The sequence below is a fragment of the Acanthochromis polyacanthus genome, chromosome 4, assembly GCF_021347895.1.
Source record: "Acanthochromis polyacanthus isolate Apoly-LR-REF ecotype Palm Island chromosome 4, KAUST_Apoly_ChrSc, whole genome shotgun sequence".
In the NCBI taxonomy this organism is placed as follows: domain Eukaryota; kingdom Metazoa; phylum Chordata; class Actinopteri; family Pomacentridae; genus Acanthochromis; species Acanthochromis polyacanthus.
The window spans coordinates 43,991,979-44,009,111 of record NC_067116.1 but is presented as its reverse complement, the minus strand read 5'-3'; the positions used below and the strand labels follow the sequence as shown (position 1 = coordinate 44,009,111).

The 17,133-nt window shown below is 38.2% G+C and overlaps 1 protein-coding gene across 1 annotated transcript; it reads left to right on the top strand.

Moving 5' to 3' along the window:
- Positions 1-1,938: 1,938 nt before the first annotated feature.
- LOC127533635 (collagen alpha-3(V) chain-like) lies at positions 1,939-7,162 on the top strand. The gene is made up of 5 exons (XM_051947204.1): positions 1,939-2,062; positions 4,424-4,530; positions 6,236-6,307; positions 6,389-6,595; positions 6,784-7,162. The coding sequence occupies exons 2-5, from the start codon at positions 4,435-4,437 to the stop codon at positions 6,934-6,936; spliced, it is 528 nt and encodes a 175-aa protein (XP_051803164.1). The 5' UTR covers positions 1,939-2,062; positions 4,424-4,434; the 3' UTR covers positions 6,937-7,162.
- Positions 7,163-17,133: the final 9,971 nt, after the last annotated feature.

Here is a 17,133-nt window from a genome sequence, read left to right as displayed (position 1 = left end):
TTCGTGCCAAATTTGGGGATTTTTAAAATAAAACTTAAGGAATTATTGAATTATTCTTCCTGAAGGTTTTGCAAATTTTCTGAAATTTTCAGTTTTTTTTTTTTTTTTGCAGAATTTCTGGATTTTTTTTCAGACAAAGAAACAACTTTTTTTAGCACCTGTAAATGAAGACAACAGGAGGGTTAAATTAATACTGTTCTTTAAAAGAATGACCTTTATCGTTCACACAGAAAGTATAAATTTAAATTCTTAAAATTTTGGTTTGGATGTCAAACTCATGTTTCTTTGTTTCTAGGGTCTCCCAGGTGATATGGGGATACGAGGACCAGTTGGGCCTCCAGGACTAAAAGTTGGTGGAAATAACTTTTAAAAATAAAGCAAATTAAATGCGAATGTATAATTTTTTGTTGATCTGTGGAAGCTGTACTTTTCATTTTAGGGGAATCCTGGTTTGCAGGGACTAAAAGGTCAGATAGGTCATAAAGGAAAGCAGGTAAGCTCTGTTTTATTCTCGTCTTTGTGTTGTTTTAACAGTTATTTTCTAAATTATTAATGATTTCCACAGGGAGACGCCGGTCCTCGAGGTCCACGTGGGCAGAAAGGCCTCACTGGAATTCCTGTACGTTACTTTGATATTCTACTGTTTATATATTCAAACACATGAGTAAAAAAGTCTAAATAAAGTCTCATACGCTGGGCAGATTTTAAAGATGTAACAGAAAACTGGCTGTCAGTTGATTCAAGTTTTTCCTCTTTGTTACAGGGTCGCCTTGGAAAGAAGGTAAGAGAATGACTAGGTCTATTTGTTCTGTTTGTGTCGTCATAAGGCACATTATTCATATCAGACTGCAACCAGGACACTAGCTGCTGTATGCAGATTATATGCAAATCATTTACCTCCACACCAAAACACTGAAAGAAAAGCTGAAAGTCATGACACTGGAAAAAAAATAGACAGACTGTAAATAGACAGACATGAAGAAGAAAAAAAATAGAAAACTGTCATTAAAAAGCACCAAAATATCTCTATATCAAAATAAAATGAAAGAATTTTTTAATATTTGGGCTTTAATTTGTATTTAAACTTTTTTTTTAGAGACAAATATATATTTAATGTCAATTCAGCTTGTTCAGATAAAATATTTTAAGTCCACTGTTCCCTTTTTCAGTTCAGTTTTCAATGTCAAATTTGTTTTTACCGCCCAATTCTGGCCCCTTAAGAAGACATGTACTCCTTGGCTGGTTTTTGTTTTGATTATCTTAATCCTCTGGATATTTGTCATGCTTGATTTGATCATTTTTGAAGCTTTATAATGGTCTGCCTTCTCAGTCAGGTCTCCCTTGAAAAAGAGATTTTACTCTAATAAGTCTTTATAAATAGACTTATTGGTTAAACAGCGGTTAAAGTAGTCAAATGAATGAATGAATCCTTCTATATTTGTAGCCATCCACTGCTTACCTGTTGATGTTTGGGCTTTTCCAGGGACTGAAAGGTGTCCAGGGCAGTAGAGGACCAAAGGGACTTAAGGGCAGCAGTGGACTTCCGGTAAAACCTGATCAGTAAACTTACCTGCAACACGTTTTACTGCTTTGACACGCTTATGAAGCTCGATAACGGCTCATGTTGCTAAACGTCATGACAGTTTGTATTTGTCTTTGACAGGGAAAACCTGGAACACCTGGAAAACCCAGACCTGTGCAAAGACTTGGATCAATACCTGGTCTACAGCCAGAAACAAGACCCGGTACAAGAAATAAGCAGGAAACTTCCAATAGAACTGCCATCGTCCCGAAGAGAAGGGAAGGACAACAAAAAGTTGGTACAAGATTTCTCCTCATTTACACGCATGTTTGTGTTCAGGGGGTGTTTTGACTGATCAGGTGGCTTATTGAGCGTTTGGTCGTCCGGCTGAATGATGGATTCTTCTGTAGCAGCTCAGAACGGTGTCAAGGAGGTGGTCTGAAGGAGATGAGGAGTCTTTTAGCTGGCCTTTAGGGACCAGAGATGATCCAGGAACCACCTGCCATGAGCTCAAACTCATACATCCACATCTGAATGATAGTGAGTACCTGATTACACCAGGGGCGTCAAACATGCGGCCTGCGGGCTAAAAACAGCCGACCAGAGGGTCCGATGTGGAAAAGTGTAAAAATTACAGAGAAGAAATTAACTGCAATTTGTAAAACTGTAGATTTAATTTTTGTGTCTCATTTGTGTAATTTTTTGTCTTCTTTTCGTTGGGTTTTGATTTTTAGTCCGACTTTTGTCATTTGTCTCATGTTTTTGTCGTTTTTTTTGTCATTTCTGTAATTTTTTGTCTTGTTTTTGTTCACTTTTTTGTCGCTTTGCAAGTTTTAATGAATTTTTTTGTCTCTTTTTTGTTTTGGTCTGTGTCATTTGTCTCATTTTTTTCATTTTCTTTTTGATTTTACTTCATTTTTGTGCCTTGTTTTTGTAGTAATTTGTCTTGTTTTTGTTGGGGTTTTTTGTTTTTTTTTTAGTTGTTTGTCTCATGTTTTCGTCATTTTGTTTCCTTTTTTGTCATTTTTGTTTTGTTTGTGTGATTTGTGTGATTTTTTTGTCCCTTTTTTCGCTTTTTTGTTTCGTTTCACGTGGTTTGTCTCATTTTCTGTCATTTTGTTTCTCTTTATGCTATGATTTAACTGGTCCGGCCCACTTGTGATCAAACCTGAACTAAAACGAGTTTGACACCCCTGGATTAAACCCTTAGCTGTTGTGTATTTTAATGTACAGTGGGTACTGAAAGTATTCAGACCCCTTGAAATATTTCACTCTGTGTCGTTGCAGCCATTTGCCAAAATCAAAAAAGTTCATTTTATTTCTCATTAATGTACACTCAGCACCCCATCTTGACAGAAAAAACAAATGTAGAAATTTTTGCAAATTTATTAAAAAAGAAAAACTGAAATATGACATGGTCAGAAGTATTCAGAGCCTTTGCAGCGACATTCATATTTAACTCACATGCTGTCCATTTCTTCTGATCCTCCTCCAGATGGTTCTGCTTCTTTATTGGAGTCCAGCTGTGTTTAATTAAACTGATTGGACTTGATTAGGAAAGGCACACACCTGTCTATATAAGACCTTACAGCTCACAGCGCATGTCAGAGCAAATGAGAATCATGAGGTGGAAGGAACTGCCCAAGGAGCTCAGAGACAGAATTGTGGCAAGGCACAGATCTGGACAAGGTTACAAAAGAATTTCTGCAGCACTCAAGGTTCCTCAGAGCACAGTGACCTCCATAATCCTCAAATGGAAGAAGTTTGGGACGAGCACAACTCTTCCTAGACCTGGCCGTCCAGCCAAACTGAGCAATGGTGGGAGAAGAGCCTTGGTGAGAGAGGTAAAGAAGAACCCAAAGATCACTGTGGCTGAGCTCCAGAGATGCAGTCAGGAGATAGGAGAAAGTTCCACAAAGTCAACTATCACTGCAGCCCTCCACCAGTCGGGGCTTTATGGCAGAGTGGCCCGACGGAAGCCTCTCCTCAGTGCAAGACACATGAAAGCCGCATAGAGTCTGAAAAAACACATGAAGGACTCCCAGACTATGAGAAATAAGATTCTCTGGTCTGATGAGACCAAGATTGAACTTTTTGGTGTTAATTCTAAGCGGTATGTGTGGAGAAAAGCAGGCACTGCTCATCACCTGCCCAATACAATCCCTACAGTGAAACATGGTGGTGGGAGCATCATGTTGGGGGGGGGGGTGTTTTTCAGCTGCAGGGACAGGACGACTGGTTGCAACTGAAGGAAGGATGAATGCGGCCGAGTACAGAGATATCCTGGAGGAAAACCTCTTCCAGAGTGCTCAGGACCTCAGACACCTTTCAACAGGACAATGACCCTAAGCACGCAGCTAAAATAACAAAGGAGTGGCTTCACAACAACTCTGTGACCGTTCTTGACTGGCCCAGCCAGAGCCCTGACCTAAACCCAATTGAGCATCTCTGGACAGACCTCAGAATGTCTGTCCACCAACGTTCACCATCCAACCTGACAGAACTGGAGAGGATCTGCAAGAAGAATGGCAGAGGATCCCCAAATCCAGGTGTGAAAAACTTGTTGCATCATTCCCAAGAAGACTCATGGCTGTACGAGCTGAAAAGGAGCTTCTACTCAATACTGAGCACAGGGTCTGAATACTTCTGAACATGTGATATTTCAGCTTTTCTTTTTTTAATACATTTGCAAAAACTTCTACATTTCTGTTGTTTTTTCTGTCAAGATGGGGTGCTGAGTGTACATTAATGAGAAAAAAAATGAACTTTTTTGATTTTGGCAAATGACTGCAATGACAGAGTGAAAAATTTCAAAGGGTCTGAATACTTTCCGTACCCACTGTATCTGCTACTGATGATACACTCTGTGCCAAATTAGTCCACCCTTCTGCTGTATTTCAGGCTACTTCTACATGGACCCCAACCAAGGCTGTCCCTGTGATGCTGTGAGGGTTTTCTGTAACTTCACGGCAGGAGGAACGACCTGCATAGACCCTCGACAAACACGGGTACCTTTTCACCTGCAAGACATTCATGTGAGCTGTGGGTTGAGTTCACTTCCCATCATGTTACAGAATCAGTGATAGAACACAGGATGAGCTTCTAAGAACTAAGCTTCTTGTTTTTAGCTACAACAGCATCAGACGTGTCCCATGATCTGACATTTGACATCAGATGTCAAATGAGGTTTCCTCTGTTTCTCAGAACTAAAGAGGCCAGTGTTTGCAGGTTTAATTGATTTTTCAGAAGATTTCAAGTAGAGAGAGCAGCACACATGAATCTTTATTCTCAGGGACATTTTGTGCGGACATTATGTCTTTTTAAGCCCGAGGCAGAAAACAGCACAGCGACAACAGTTCAGAAAGGGATGAAGGATTGGAGATGGTGTGTGGTGGCTACGGATGAATCATGGGAGCTGAGGGGCTAGTTTGAAGTTCTGATGGGTTTGAGATGTAGCTGGTGAGGTGGCAGTGGGCAGGAGGCTGGTCAATAATGTAGATCAGCAGGTTTATGTTAAGAAGAGGCGTTCAACCTGAAGCAGAAAGTTTAAAAAAAACTGGTCAGAGGCAAAGCTGGCTTCACAAAGGGAGCATCCTGGTGACCTGAGGAGCATCAGATGAACCAAAGTTGTGGTTCCACACCTCACGGCAGCCTGTAGATCCTGGGGAACCTGTTCAGTTTGGTGGTCTGTTGTCTCCATGTGCCAATGTATAAATGTGAACATCCACCCATATGAACCCCTCTGCAGAAGTCCACATGCAGCCCAAAGTTTAAAGTTGCAATGAAAGTCTGCACAGCAAGAATGTACACTGAATGTGGATGAACTGGATGGGCCAAAACAAGTGGCGCTAAAATGAAATGTTTGCTGTGAGGAGAGACGGTGTGAGGAAATTCTCAATCATCCTCTCCTTTACACTGGAAAAAACTTTCCTCTCAAAACAAGAAAAAAAAACTTATTTCAAGGAACTTTCACCTTGAAATAAGTGAAAAAAAATCTGCCAATAGAACAAGTGAAAATGGCTTGGTAAGAATTCTTGAAATAAGATGTGATATTTAGAATATTGAGCTCTTAAAATTAGCTGGAAAAACTTATTTTAAGCTCTAGTTTACCAGGATTGTCAAGCTTAGGTGTCTTAAAATAAGTCAGATATGATTTAAAAAAATAAAATAAAATATGAAAAAAAAAACACACAGCAGTTTTTCCCTCAAAAATAGATTTTTCTTTCATGTAACCACCTCATTTAACATGCATTAACCCTCCTGTTGTCTTCATTTATGGGCACCAAAAAATATTGTTTCCTTGTCTGAAAAAAATCTAAAAAATTAGCCAAAAAAAATCTTCAAATTTCTGAAAAAATTGCAATAACTTCAGGAAGAAAATTTCAATAATTCCTTAAATATTTCCCTTAAGTTTGATTTTTTTTTTAAAAATCCCCCAAATTTGGCAATAAAATTCTTGTAAATATTTTCAAAAAAGAGTAAAAATCTTCCAAAAAATATTTTTGTAGTGTATAATGTATCATGAAAAGAGCTGTAACTGAAGGAGCTTTGATTCGTACATACTTTCCATCAAACACAGTTAGAAATCCTAATTTAAAAAAACCTAAATAACTCCAGGCAAAGAAGGAGTTTACTTTTACACGATTTTAAGAACTAAAATGATCTCAAAATCAAGAATGTTTTTAAAAATATGATGCATATTTCACTCTTTAGATTAAAATAAGGAGGGAACCAGATGTGAAGAAATCAGAGTTCTGGTTTACTGAGCAGAATGGTGGAAACAAGGTGAGTCTTATTAACATATCAGACGATTTGTTGATTGAATGAGGATCGTTTTTGACTTCCCCTTTCTACTGTTTCTGACAGTTTGAGTACGCCGGTGTGGATGTTGTCCAGCTGAGGTTTCTGCGGTTACACAGCCGCACATCTTTCCAACACATCAGTCTCAGCTGTGCAGCAAACCAGTCCAGAGCCGCTGCAGCCGAGTCATTCAGTGAGATCATCCGTCTGATGGGAGACTCTGGCAAAGAAATCGATTCACACCTCATCACAGAGTCCAGAAAAGGCTGCGAGGTAAGGCTAAAAGATTTGTTTGCTGTCATATTAAGTCTCAATAGAGTTTGCCAAAAGAGATGACTCTGAAGTCAACTCAAAGAAGGTTCTTTGGTCTGATGAAACCATGAAAGGGTCTAGTTACTGGAATAAGTCATGAACGCAGAAAAAAACAAACTGAAAGATCTTTTTGTCCGATATTTCTCCAGGTGGATGTGGTTGTGAGGGTTCGGGGAAGCACTGAGCTGCATCGGGGTGACATGGAGTTCCTTCCAGTCAGAGATCTGGGCGTAGAGACGAGCAGCGTTTCCCACCTCGCCTCTGAGGTCGCTGTGGTTTTAGGACCCCTCTGCTTCTTATGACGACAGAGTTGGTGTGTTTGCTGGTCTGTAAATATCTCTGTCATGTGTTGTGGAAAGCAGATATTTATACTGTCTTTTGCTGTTGTTTTTTTAAGCGTATTATTTTGTTAGAGTAAGCTTACTCTCTGTTGTTCTGTATTTTGTTGTGTATTTATTGAACTGGGAAACTGTTCACATGAATGACATTTTTGTAAACTGCGATGCTTGTTTAGCACAAAATCTTCAAATAAATTTGACGTGTTTGTTCATAAAAATGGATTCAGTGCCTCATGTTAATCTTTTTCTTGTTAACTTAGCACAAAAACAGATGTTTTGTGAATTTTACGTCAATCTAGCTTCTTTTTTGCGAATTTTAAGACTTAATAATAATAATAATAATAATACATCGAATTTATATAGCGCTTTTTTGGTCACTCAAAGACGCTTTACAAAATTGAAAGAAGGGAAAAAAACTTACAAACATCATTTGACTGATCTGAGGTATTTTTGACTTGAAGAGTTCATTTAATCTGCAGAAAAATTACAGTGCTTGTAGATTTCCCACAATGCACCATGAGACTCTCCATTTGTAGCTTGAATAATCATTTACATTTAAAAACTTGCTGTGTGTCATTTCAGACATGTTAAACCCTGGTTGTTACTTTATAATAATAATGAAAACAAAGCTGATTATAAGGAAAATCGAAAATTAAAGTCACTCATATCTGCACTTTTTTTTTTTGTTTTTACAACCAAGTAACTGAAGAAGCCTCACGTGTTGTATAAAATGATTTTAACACCAACAACTGATCAAAAAAAGTAAAATGAGAAAACATAAAACCAAAGCATGCTGGCTGAACTCGATGTTGAACGGGTTAAACTCACAAGATGAAGTTTGGTTAATTCGTTAATTTGAAACTCGTGTTTCTAAGTTTGATGTTAGATTCCCAACAGTCCAAGTTTAGTAACGTGTGAGACCAAAACAAGAAGGAAGAAGAAAGAATATTGATTATGAGAAGAAAAAACATCTTCTTATGAAATGAATCATGAGAAAATCTTCCATCACATATTCACTCGTGATCCGTTAATTCTTTCGCATCATAGACCACAAGCAATTAGCCGTGGCTCATCTTTGAACAGAATGTCTTTGTGAGCTTTGTGTAAGGACAGGATCTGAGCTGCTGAAACTCGTATTAATGATGTGGAACGAGCTAAACACGACGTAGCACAGATATACAGCAAAAATAACATACTGACGAACCATCTGGGGTTAATTAAGGGGGTTATTCTAGTTTTCTTGTTCTCCCTTCTGTCTTATTTTAAACTTCTCACCTGGAGAAAAACTAATAAACATTAAATTTTATCACTCAGTTTCATCAATGGACAAACCTAAAAGAAACAATCACTATATCTTAAAATAACTGGAGAGAAAATTCATTTCTAAAGCACAAAATCGACTAAAGATGGATCCTGGCTTGATTTTGCGGCGTCTTCGAGTAATCTGAGTGCTCTCTGATTATTGGTTAAACATAAGAAAATGACCCCATCTTGCCTCAGATTGGCTTGAATGCAACTTTAAATTGCTGCTTTCTCTAAAAAGTGCTGATCTATGAAGTCTCTGCCTCGAGCACACCAGCTCACGAAAAACACTAAAACTACTTTTACTACACAACGGCAAGCTGTAATACTGAAGTAATTCAGTCATACATGTTTCTTCTCTTTTATGTGTTTTGGTCTCACTGGAAAAAATGCCCCTCTCAAAACAAGAAAAAACAACTTATTTCGAAGAACTTTTACCTTGAAATAAGTGAAAAAATCTGCCAATAGAACAAGTGAAAAATGGCTTGGTAAGATTTCTTGAAATAAGATATGATATTTAGAATATTGAGATATTAAAATTAGCTGGGAACTTATTTTAAGCTCTATTTTACCAGGATTGTCAAGCTTAGGTGTCTTAACCCTCCTGTTGTCCTCATTTACAGCACCAAAAAATATTGTTGCCTTTTCAGAAAAAAAAATCCAAAAATTCAGCAAAAAATTCCCCAAATTTATATAAATTTGAAAAATATTCAGGAAGGAAATTCCTGAAAAGTTTTCCTTAAAATTTTTATTTAAAAAAATATTTGGCAAGAAATAAAAAAATAAAAAAATAAAATTGTATTTTTTTTTAAATGAGTAAAAAAATCTTCCAAAAAATCTTAAAAATATCTAAAGTGATTACATGTTTATCAGTAAAACCTCTAATATTTTCTTTAAGAACATTCGGGGAAAAAAATTAACCAAACATTCGGGGAAAAAAATTAACCAAAAATCCAGCAAATTTTGCTGGATTTTGGTTAATTTTTTTCCCCCGAATGTTCTTAAAGAAACTTTTTTTTAACATTTCTTTTTTTCCCATCAAAAAATGTCCAAAAAAATTCCCAAAAAAATTTGAAAATGTGGAAGTTTTCACTGTAAAAATATTTTTTTCCACATTTTCAAATTTTAAAATGGGTCAATTTGACCCACAGGACGACACAAGGGTTAAAACAAGATTGTCTTAAAACAAGTCCCTCCTTTTGCTGAAATGTCACTTGTTAAGTGAATTTATCTTAAATCAAGTGGGATGACACATTTCGACTAAAAATAAGACAAACAGACTTGGTAAGAGTTTGAGTTTTTGCAGTGGCTGTTTGGCCTTTTATTCGTGTTTTCGTCTTATATTTGTGAATTACGCTTTTTTAACCTTTTGTGTTTCAGTCTTCCAGTTGTGCTTTAGTGTTTTAGCCTTTTAGTTCTTAGTATTACTCGTTTTATTTTAGTTCCTTTGTTTTTATTGAATTTTTCTATGCCCTGCTGACTGATTAGTGTCTGATTTGTTTTAATTCTGATTGTTTATCTTTACTTCACCTCACTCTCCACTCTTAATCTTTTAAATCTGTTGTTCTGTCTCTTTTATAATCTCTGTTTTGTTATGCATTCTACACTTTTGTTGTTGTTTTTAGCTTTTATTCTGGTCCTCATGGTCTCTTTTATGTAGCAGGGTTCTTGTATTGTCTGGGTTCCAATGGCATGGACTCTCTTAATTTCATTTTATGTTTTGTCTGTCTTAAATGTTCTGTCTTTTAAACTGTCTTGTTCTTTGCTGTCTTTCTTGTGCTGTGATGCCTTTATGTTCCTGCCTGTGTCAAAGCACTTTGTAAACCTCAGTTTTTAAAAGGTGCTATACAAATAAAGTTTATTATTATTATTATTATTATTATTATTATTATTATTATTATTATTATGTTGAAACCAAAGACTGAAGAAGAACAATGATGCACAAAGCCCAAAACTGAGAGATGACAGGATCGGTTCTTGAGGTTTTTTACAGATAAAATCCCTGAGAAGTCTACATTCATGTTTTTTTAGACTGTAAGTGACGTGCTGCAGTTTTAAAATGCTCGGCCATGTTGTTTCACTCATGATGTGTCTTCCAGTATATAAACAAACAACATATGAACAAGATAGAGGATCTTAACCTTAATTAAAAGCCTAAATTCACCAGGTAATTTGTGAGAGTAGAAGCACATAATTTTTAATATAGTCAGGTAAATGTGGATTTTATGCAACATTGTGGAGTCCGTGAGGAAGCTGCTCAGCATCATGGAGGTGCACCGCAGATCAACGGGCTTTTTCTGTTTCATGTGCAAGACTATCTGACTTTTCTGTGTCTTCTGCAGTTTGTATCAGGCGCAATAGTCTCACTATCAATGTCATTATTGTCAAGTGCACTATTTCTGTGCAATAGATCTGTTTACTTCCAGTTCACTTTGTGTTTATTTGTTTCTTGTTATTTAGTTTACACTTTACAGTTTGTACTTATTTAATCTGTGACGACCCTTCCCCATGGACACCAGGGGTCTGTTTCACGAAGCAGGTTTAGTGAAAACTCTGAGTTTGTTAACCCTGAAATGAGGGAAACTCAGAGTTTTCGGTTTCACAAAGTGAGGTAACTCTAACCAGGGAATGAGGGGTAACTCTAGCCTGTTTCACAAAGAGGGGTATCTTCAACTCTCGGTCAGTTACCGCAGTAACAGACTCTATGACTCTAAGCTGCTCGCCAGCAGGTTTATCTGAGAAAGAATTGAGTTTCTCTCTGTCTCCGCCCTCTTTCAGCCACACGCTGTTTCATTTCCTCATTCATTCAGTCAGTAAGCGAGCGAGTTTTGGCATAGAACAGCTTTTATTAACGATCCAGTGGATAAAGGAGCAGCATTACTGCACAGATCATTAAATATTCGTCGGTAGATTGTTATCAGACCGAGCATAAATGTTCTCGCATTTCCGGACAATTATCGGTTTGAGCGGTACCGTTTCAAGTCCATAATCTACATAAACAACCTAATCCGTCCTTACATTTACATTACCAACCAGTCATGCTCTCACATCCAGCAGATATTGTGTGTTGCGCTGTGGTTCTTTGCAAATGAAAGTTTTTTTTGATGTCAGAGATGCAGAGCACTTCAGTAAGACAACTGTATGGAGGACAGTCAGAAAAGTTTTCCTGGTCCTGAAACGACTTTTGCTCATCATTCTGGTTTTCCCTGGACATAAACCTGTCAGAGCATCAAGGAGGAGTTCCACAGGATTGCAGGTGAATGATGTAGAGACCTGTTAAATTCATTTTAAATCATATTCTGTTAATGACATTGTGCTGCAGCCTCAGACTGGGATTAGTCATTTGAATTTCTTTTAGGATTTCCCAGTGTGATTGGCTGCATAGATGCACACACATCCCCATCACAGTCATCTCCAGTTTTGTCATCAAGGTTGTTGGCGCTTCCAATATTAGAGTTGCTGGGCTGCTCCTCTTCTTCAGATTCTTCTGGGACTCCCTCTAGGGCATTGCCAAGGACACTGACCCCCATCCGGAGCGGCCGCGGGTGAGGCGTATTTCTGCTTTTTCCGGTCCATCGCAGACTTTTATTTTGACATTGCGCTGTGCTTTTATTTTGAAAGGCAGAGACAGGAAGATCTGACCTAGTCAAAATTTGGATTGGAGTTTCTCTAAAGGCAGTGTGAAGCTGAGAGGTTTAACTGGCGTGTTCCGGTCCATCGCAGGCTTTTCTGTTGCAATTGTGCTGTGCTTTTATTCTGAAAGGCAGAGACAGGAAGATCTGACCTGGTCAAAATTTGGATTGGAGTAACTCTAAAGGCTGTGTGAAGCTGAGAGGTTTTTGTTAGCTGTAAAATTAAATGTTGGCTCACATCCTGTGCATCTCCTGGGGGCTAAGCCCCCCCCTGTCCTTAAAACCTAGTGCCACTTCTGCAGCAGTGCTTCTCAGCTGCAGCGCCAGAGGTCGCATTCTGGCGCTAATTACGGGCTAACCGTGAATGCTAGCTCAAAAGTAACCAGCTGGGAAGTGGAAGGATGAGTCACGGAAGAGTTGGGGTTTTTTAAAGACTGAAATAAAGTCTCTAGGTGAAAGTATGGCGAAGCAGTAGCGTTGTGAAAACAAGTGACTTTTACGTCTGAGTGATTCAGTCTCCCCATTCATTGTGTATGTGAAAATCAATGCAGTTTTTTGCTCTTAACTCTGCCAAATATGAATGAATGTCTTAGAAAAGTCATAACTATCGATAGCCGATATAACCACGAGTAAAAAAATGCCACAAGCTGGGCTCAAACTCACGACCGCCACACTGAAGGCGAGAGCTCAACCTGTTGAGCTATCCGTGACAGATGCTGACGGGTCTATCTGCCGACTTCTTCAGTGTCACACATGCCGTTGCTTTTCACATACATTTGCACTGAGCGTTACGGAGCGCGATGGCGGTTCTCACGTCAATTAAGGGCTGGCGCGTCACGTAACAATGTGCCAGGTGAATAATGTCGGACTCATATGAATATAGAGAGTGCTTACTATAGTCTGTGAAAGGATTGTCCGTGTAGTATGTACCGTTTGGCCAGGATGGCGATTTAACCCCCCAAAAATCCGACAGATTTCTTGTCTGTCCTCACTCTAGCAGCAGGGCAGCAGACGCTGTGAGAGGGGAATTTTTGTTCAGCTCAGGGGTTTTTGGAGGCTTCTCTATGGAAAACCATAAATCCCACCGTCACAATATATACATGCCTGAAAAGAAGAGACTTGGGTTTTTTTTAAGACTAAAATGAAGTCTGTAGGTGAAAGTATGGCGAAGCAGTAGCGTTGTGAAAACAGGTGACTTTTAAGTCTGAGTGATTCAGTCTCCCCATTCATTGTGTATGTGAAAATCAATGCAGTTTTTTGCTCATAACTCTGGCAAATATGAATGAATGTCTTAGAAAAGCCATAGCCATCGATTCCCGATAAAACCGCACGAGCTGATATATAATTTGTGTGTGATTTCTCAAAGCCCTGGGAGGGGTAGCGAGGCAAAATTTTAGTGGCATTTTTGTTTTGGGGAATTGGGCACAATTATGTTTTTGTGAAAATTAGCAGTACTTTTATATATAGTAGTTGAATATTATTATTGAATATTATTTATATAGTGGTTTAGCTTATGTAGTAGTTTCCTATAGTTAGTTTAAATAAATAGAATATTTTTTCTTATAAGAGTTATCAATAATGCATAATGTTTTAATTATTTTGCTCTGGTTTGTGAATTGGTTATTTTCAAAATAAATTTATTTAATAATGGAAACAATGTTACAGAACCCTTTGTACTTACAGGCAGGTCTTGTATACTTAGAGTGTAAGTACTCGGTACCTGCATAGGTAGGGGAGGTAGTTACAGGTAAAGTACTCAGTAGTGGCACAGTAAGTGAAGCCAACTAGTGTTCACTTTATAATACAGCCCGGTTCCCAGTTGTTGACCAGTAGTTACAGGTAAAGTGCTGGGTTGTTGCAGTGGAAGTACTGGATAGTTAGACAGTAAGGAAAGACAAGGGTGATCTTAAGGGCTGGTTAACTTTAAAAGGTGAAAAAATAAAGATATTAAATAAATAAATAAATAAATAAATAAAGATGTTTTGTACGTCTGCATGTCTTGTCATTATTATGTGAAACACATACTCATCAATACATTACAGTATTTCAGTTTATCATTGGTCTCCACACTCTGTAGGGGTCCATGGTGATTCTTAAGAGGAAGTGGCACGTCAAGGTTTGTACAGTAAAAGCATATGTTCAGGAAAATTACGCTGTTTTGATAACTACATGGTTAAACACGGGAAACTACAGTGTAAGAATCCAGGACTTGCACTGTAAGACACCAGCGTTAACCCATAAGAGTCTGCAAAATGTCATGCTACATTTATGAGAGGTACCTCCACAGTTTAGGAAACTACTCATTAAGACACGTCAAACTACACTGGAAGACAACAGCACTTGCACTGTCAGACACAAGTGTAAGTACTCCTCAGGTTCCACGAAATAACATGTACATGTCCGACAGTTACCTTCAAAGTTGAAGAAACTACACTGTAAGAGACGGGAAAGTACTCTGTAAGACACGGGCCGTATTATAAAGTGCTACCGTCTTTTTTTGTCCAAGTTATGGCTTGTTTCTCATTTTTTGGCTCACTTTTGTCATTCTGTGTTTTGCTTTATTCATTGTCTTGTGTATCGTTTGTCATTTTGTTTCTCGGTTTTAGCATTTTTATGTCTCATTTGTCCATTTTTTTTGTCGCTTTGCAACTTTGTCAAATATTTTTGTCACTTTTTTGTTTTGTTTCATGTTGTTTGTCTCATTTTTTTGGCATTTTGTTTCTCGCTTTTGTCGTTTGCGTCTCATTTTTGTAATACTTTATCTTGTTTTTTGTCTTTTTTTACAGTAATATACTCTATTGTTCAGTTCCAGATAGCTGTGACTAAATGTTGTGTTCCTTTGTAGACACTCTGATCTGGAAGTTGTCATGTGGAAATGATAAACTGAGGCAAAAAGTTGCTGAAATTAGATTCATTTTTTCTTCAAAAATTTCAGGCTGTTCATAATATTTTGTGAAAAGATCGTTCCTTAAATGTGAACATTTTCACAATGTACTTTTTTTGCACTGAAACAACAGGAAACATTTGGAGTTGTGGTGATTTATTGGTTATGATGCTGTGATTTTACTGATCACTGGAGATCAAATTAGGCTGAATGTGGAACCTGGACTAACATAAGTTTGACACCCCTGATCTAGACAGAAATACTGACTGACAGCAAGATAAACATCAGCTGGAGGAAAAGTCAGGAACACCCATCATTTTCTAAATATGTTTTCAGTGAGCCATTTCTTAACCCACATTGGTGACGTACTAACCTCTGCCTTCCTTTTTAGCTGCAGCTTTTTGCTGATCACATGCTCCGCCTCAAAAGTCCCTCAGTTATATATTGACCCCTGTATTGTGTTTGTCTAATATAAGATCAACTTTATTCATCTGGGAGGAAATAGTTTTGCCTGTGTACAATAAACACAGCTTAGTAAAGTATACACGATTACAGAGAGGTTAGTAATTAGACAGACATAAAAAAGAATACAAAGTGCAAATTTTAAAGTGTTTGAGTTGTTGAAAAATGCTGAAATTAAAACTAAAACTGCAACACAGCAGTAGAGAAGAATTAAAACTGCATCACAGTAAGAAGGATCGGCTCTCGATACAGTAGCATGATGTGAGAAGATCAGCCTGCTTAATGGAGAAGGGACAGGGGGGTGTACCTTGGGTAAACATGTATTTGCTGAAGTGTAAAGAGTATAAAGAACTTGTCTGATGAGATGCCTTGTGGTAAATAAAAGGTTCTGATTGGTTGGCAGTGAGACAGCAAGAGGGAATTGGCACACCTCCTGGTGGATCTGCTCAACTTTTGATTTTTTTGGGAAAGCACCATGAGTTCAGACACTATTAAAAAAACAGAATAAATAATATAATGCTGTCAGGAAGGTGTGATGTTCAAAAAATAGGATGGATGGGGCGTGGAAACCCCAGAGTTAAAAAGTATGAAAGACAGGGCATCTGAGGGCACAGTCAGATTTCCCCTGGGGTATCTCTGAGTGTTTTGACCTGTGCTGCATGGAATAAATACTTTATTTTTAAATCTGAAGATTGCTCCAAGACTCATCACTGTTTTTGCTTGGTGAGACTGCTGCTACTGTTATTTTAGTCTGAGTAGATTTTTCACTGATTTGGAGCCAAGAATTGAGACAGTAGACATATTTTTCAAAGACATTGTATCCACTACATTTTGGCAGAGCTTTCAGCCAGAAGAGTTGGTGGCAGCCGTGACTGAGGGCTTGGCGGAGGACCAGAAACCACCCACAAGGGCCCGCATTCACTGGAGAAGGTGAGAAATCAATTTTCTTTTTTGTCTAAATTTGATGGATGGGGCCCTGGCCCTCGTCCGGACCCTTGGTTATCAGGTTAGTCATTTTTCCCCAAAAAACCTAGATTTGAATATTAAATTGAATAAATTAGTGGAAATGTGCTGAGCTTATCTTCAGATTCAGAAATGTGTGTGAATGAGTGAAGTGTAACTGTGTGATGGATGCATGTCAAAAAGTTGATATTTGTGGGAGTAATTTGTATGTTGCTTGTCTGTGGTAGTGGAATGATTCATGTTTTTTTGTAACTGTTCAGAAATACTGGCCATAGAAGTACTCACTCGTGAGGGAGTGTCGGAAAATAGTACCAATAGTGAGGGAGTGTTAGAAAATAGTACAAGCCCTCTGATATACACATAACTCCCATCCTCCAATCTCTCCACTGGCTCCCCGTGCACCTCCGCATTGATTTTAAACTTCTTTTATTTGTTTTTAAATGTCTTCATGGTCTGGCACCCCTGTATGTACTTGTGTGATCTGCTGGCTCCCCACATCCCATCTCGGTCACTGAGGTCAGCAGATCAGACTTTACTGGTGGTGCCAAAGACTAAAAAGAAATCGAGAGGGGATCGTGCTTTTTCTGTGGCTGCTCCTAGATTGTGGAATGAGCTCCCACTACATATTAGATTGGCAGACTCTCTCTACTTTTAAATCTCTTTTAAAAATACATTTTTTTAACTTGGCGTATGGCTCAGCTTAGAGCTGGCTTTTATTGTACAACCTGTGTTTTATGTCGTAGCTTTATGCTCACACTATTTTATTTACATTTTATTAGGGGCTCGGGCATGGAACATGCCAGAGCCACTATTGCTCTCCTGTGGGGTTTCTTATTATTATTCTTCCGCCTAAAACTTTGCCTCGCTACTCCTCCCAGGGCTTTGAGAAATCACACACAAATTATACCTCAGCTCGTG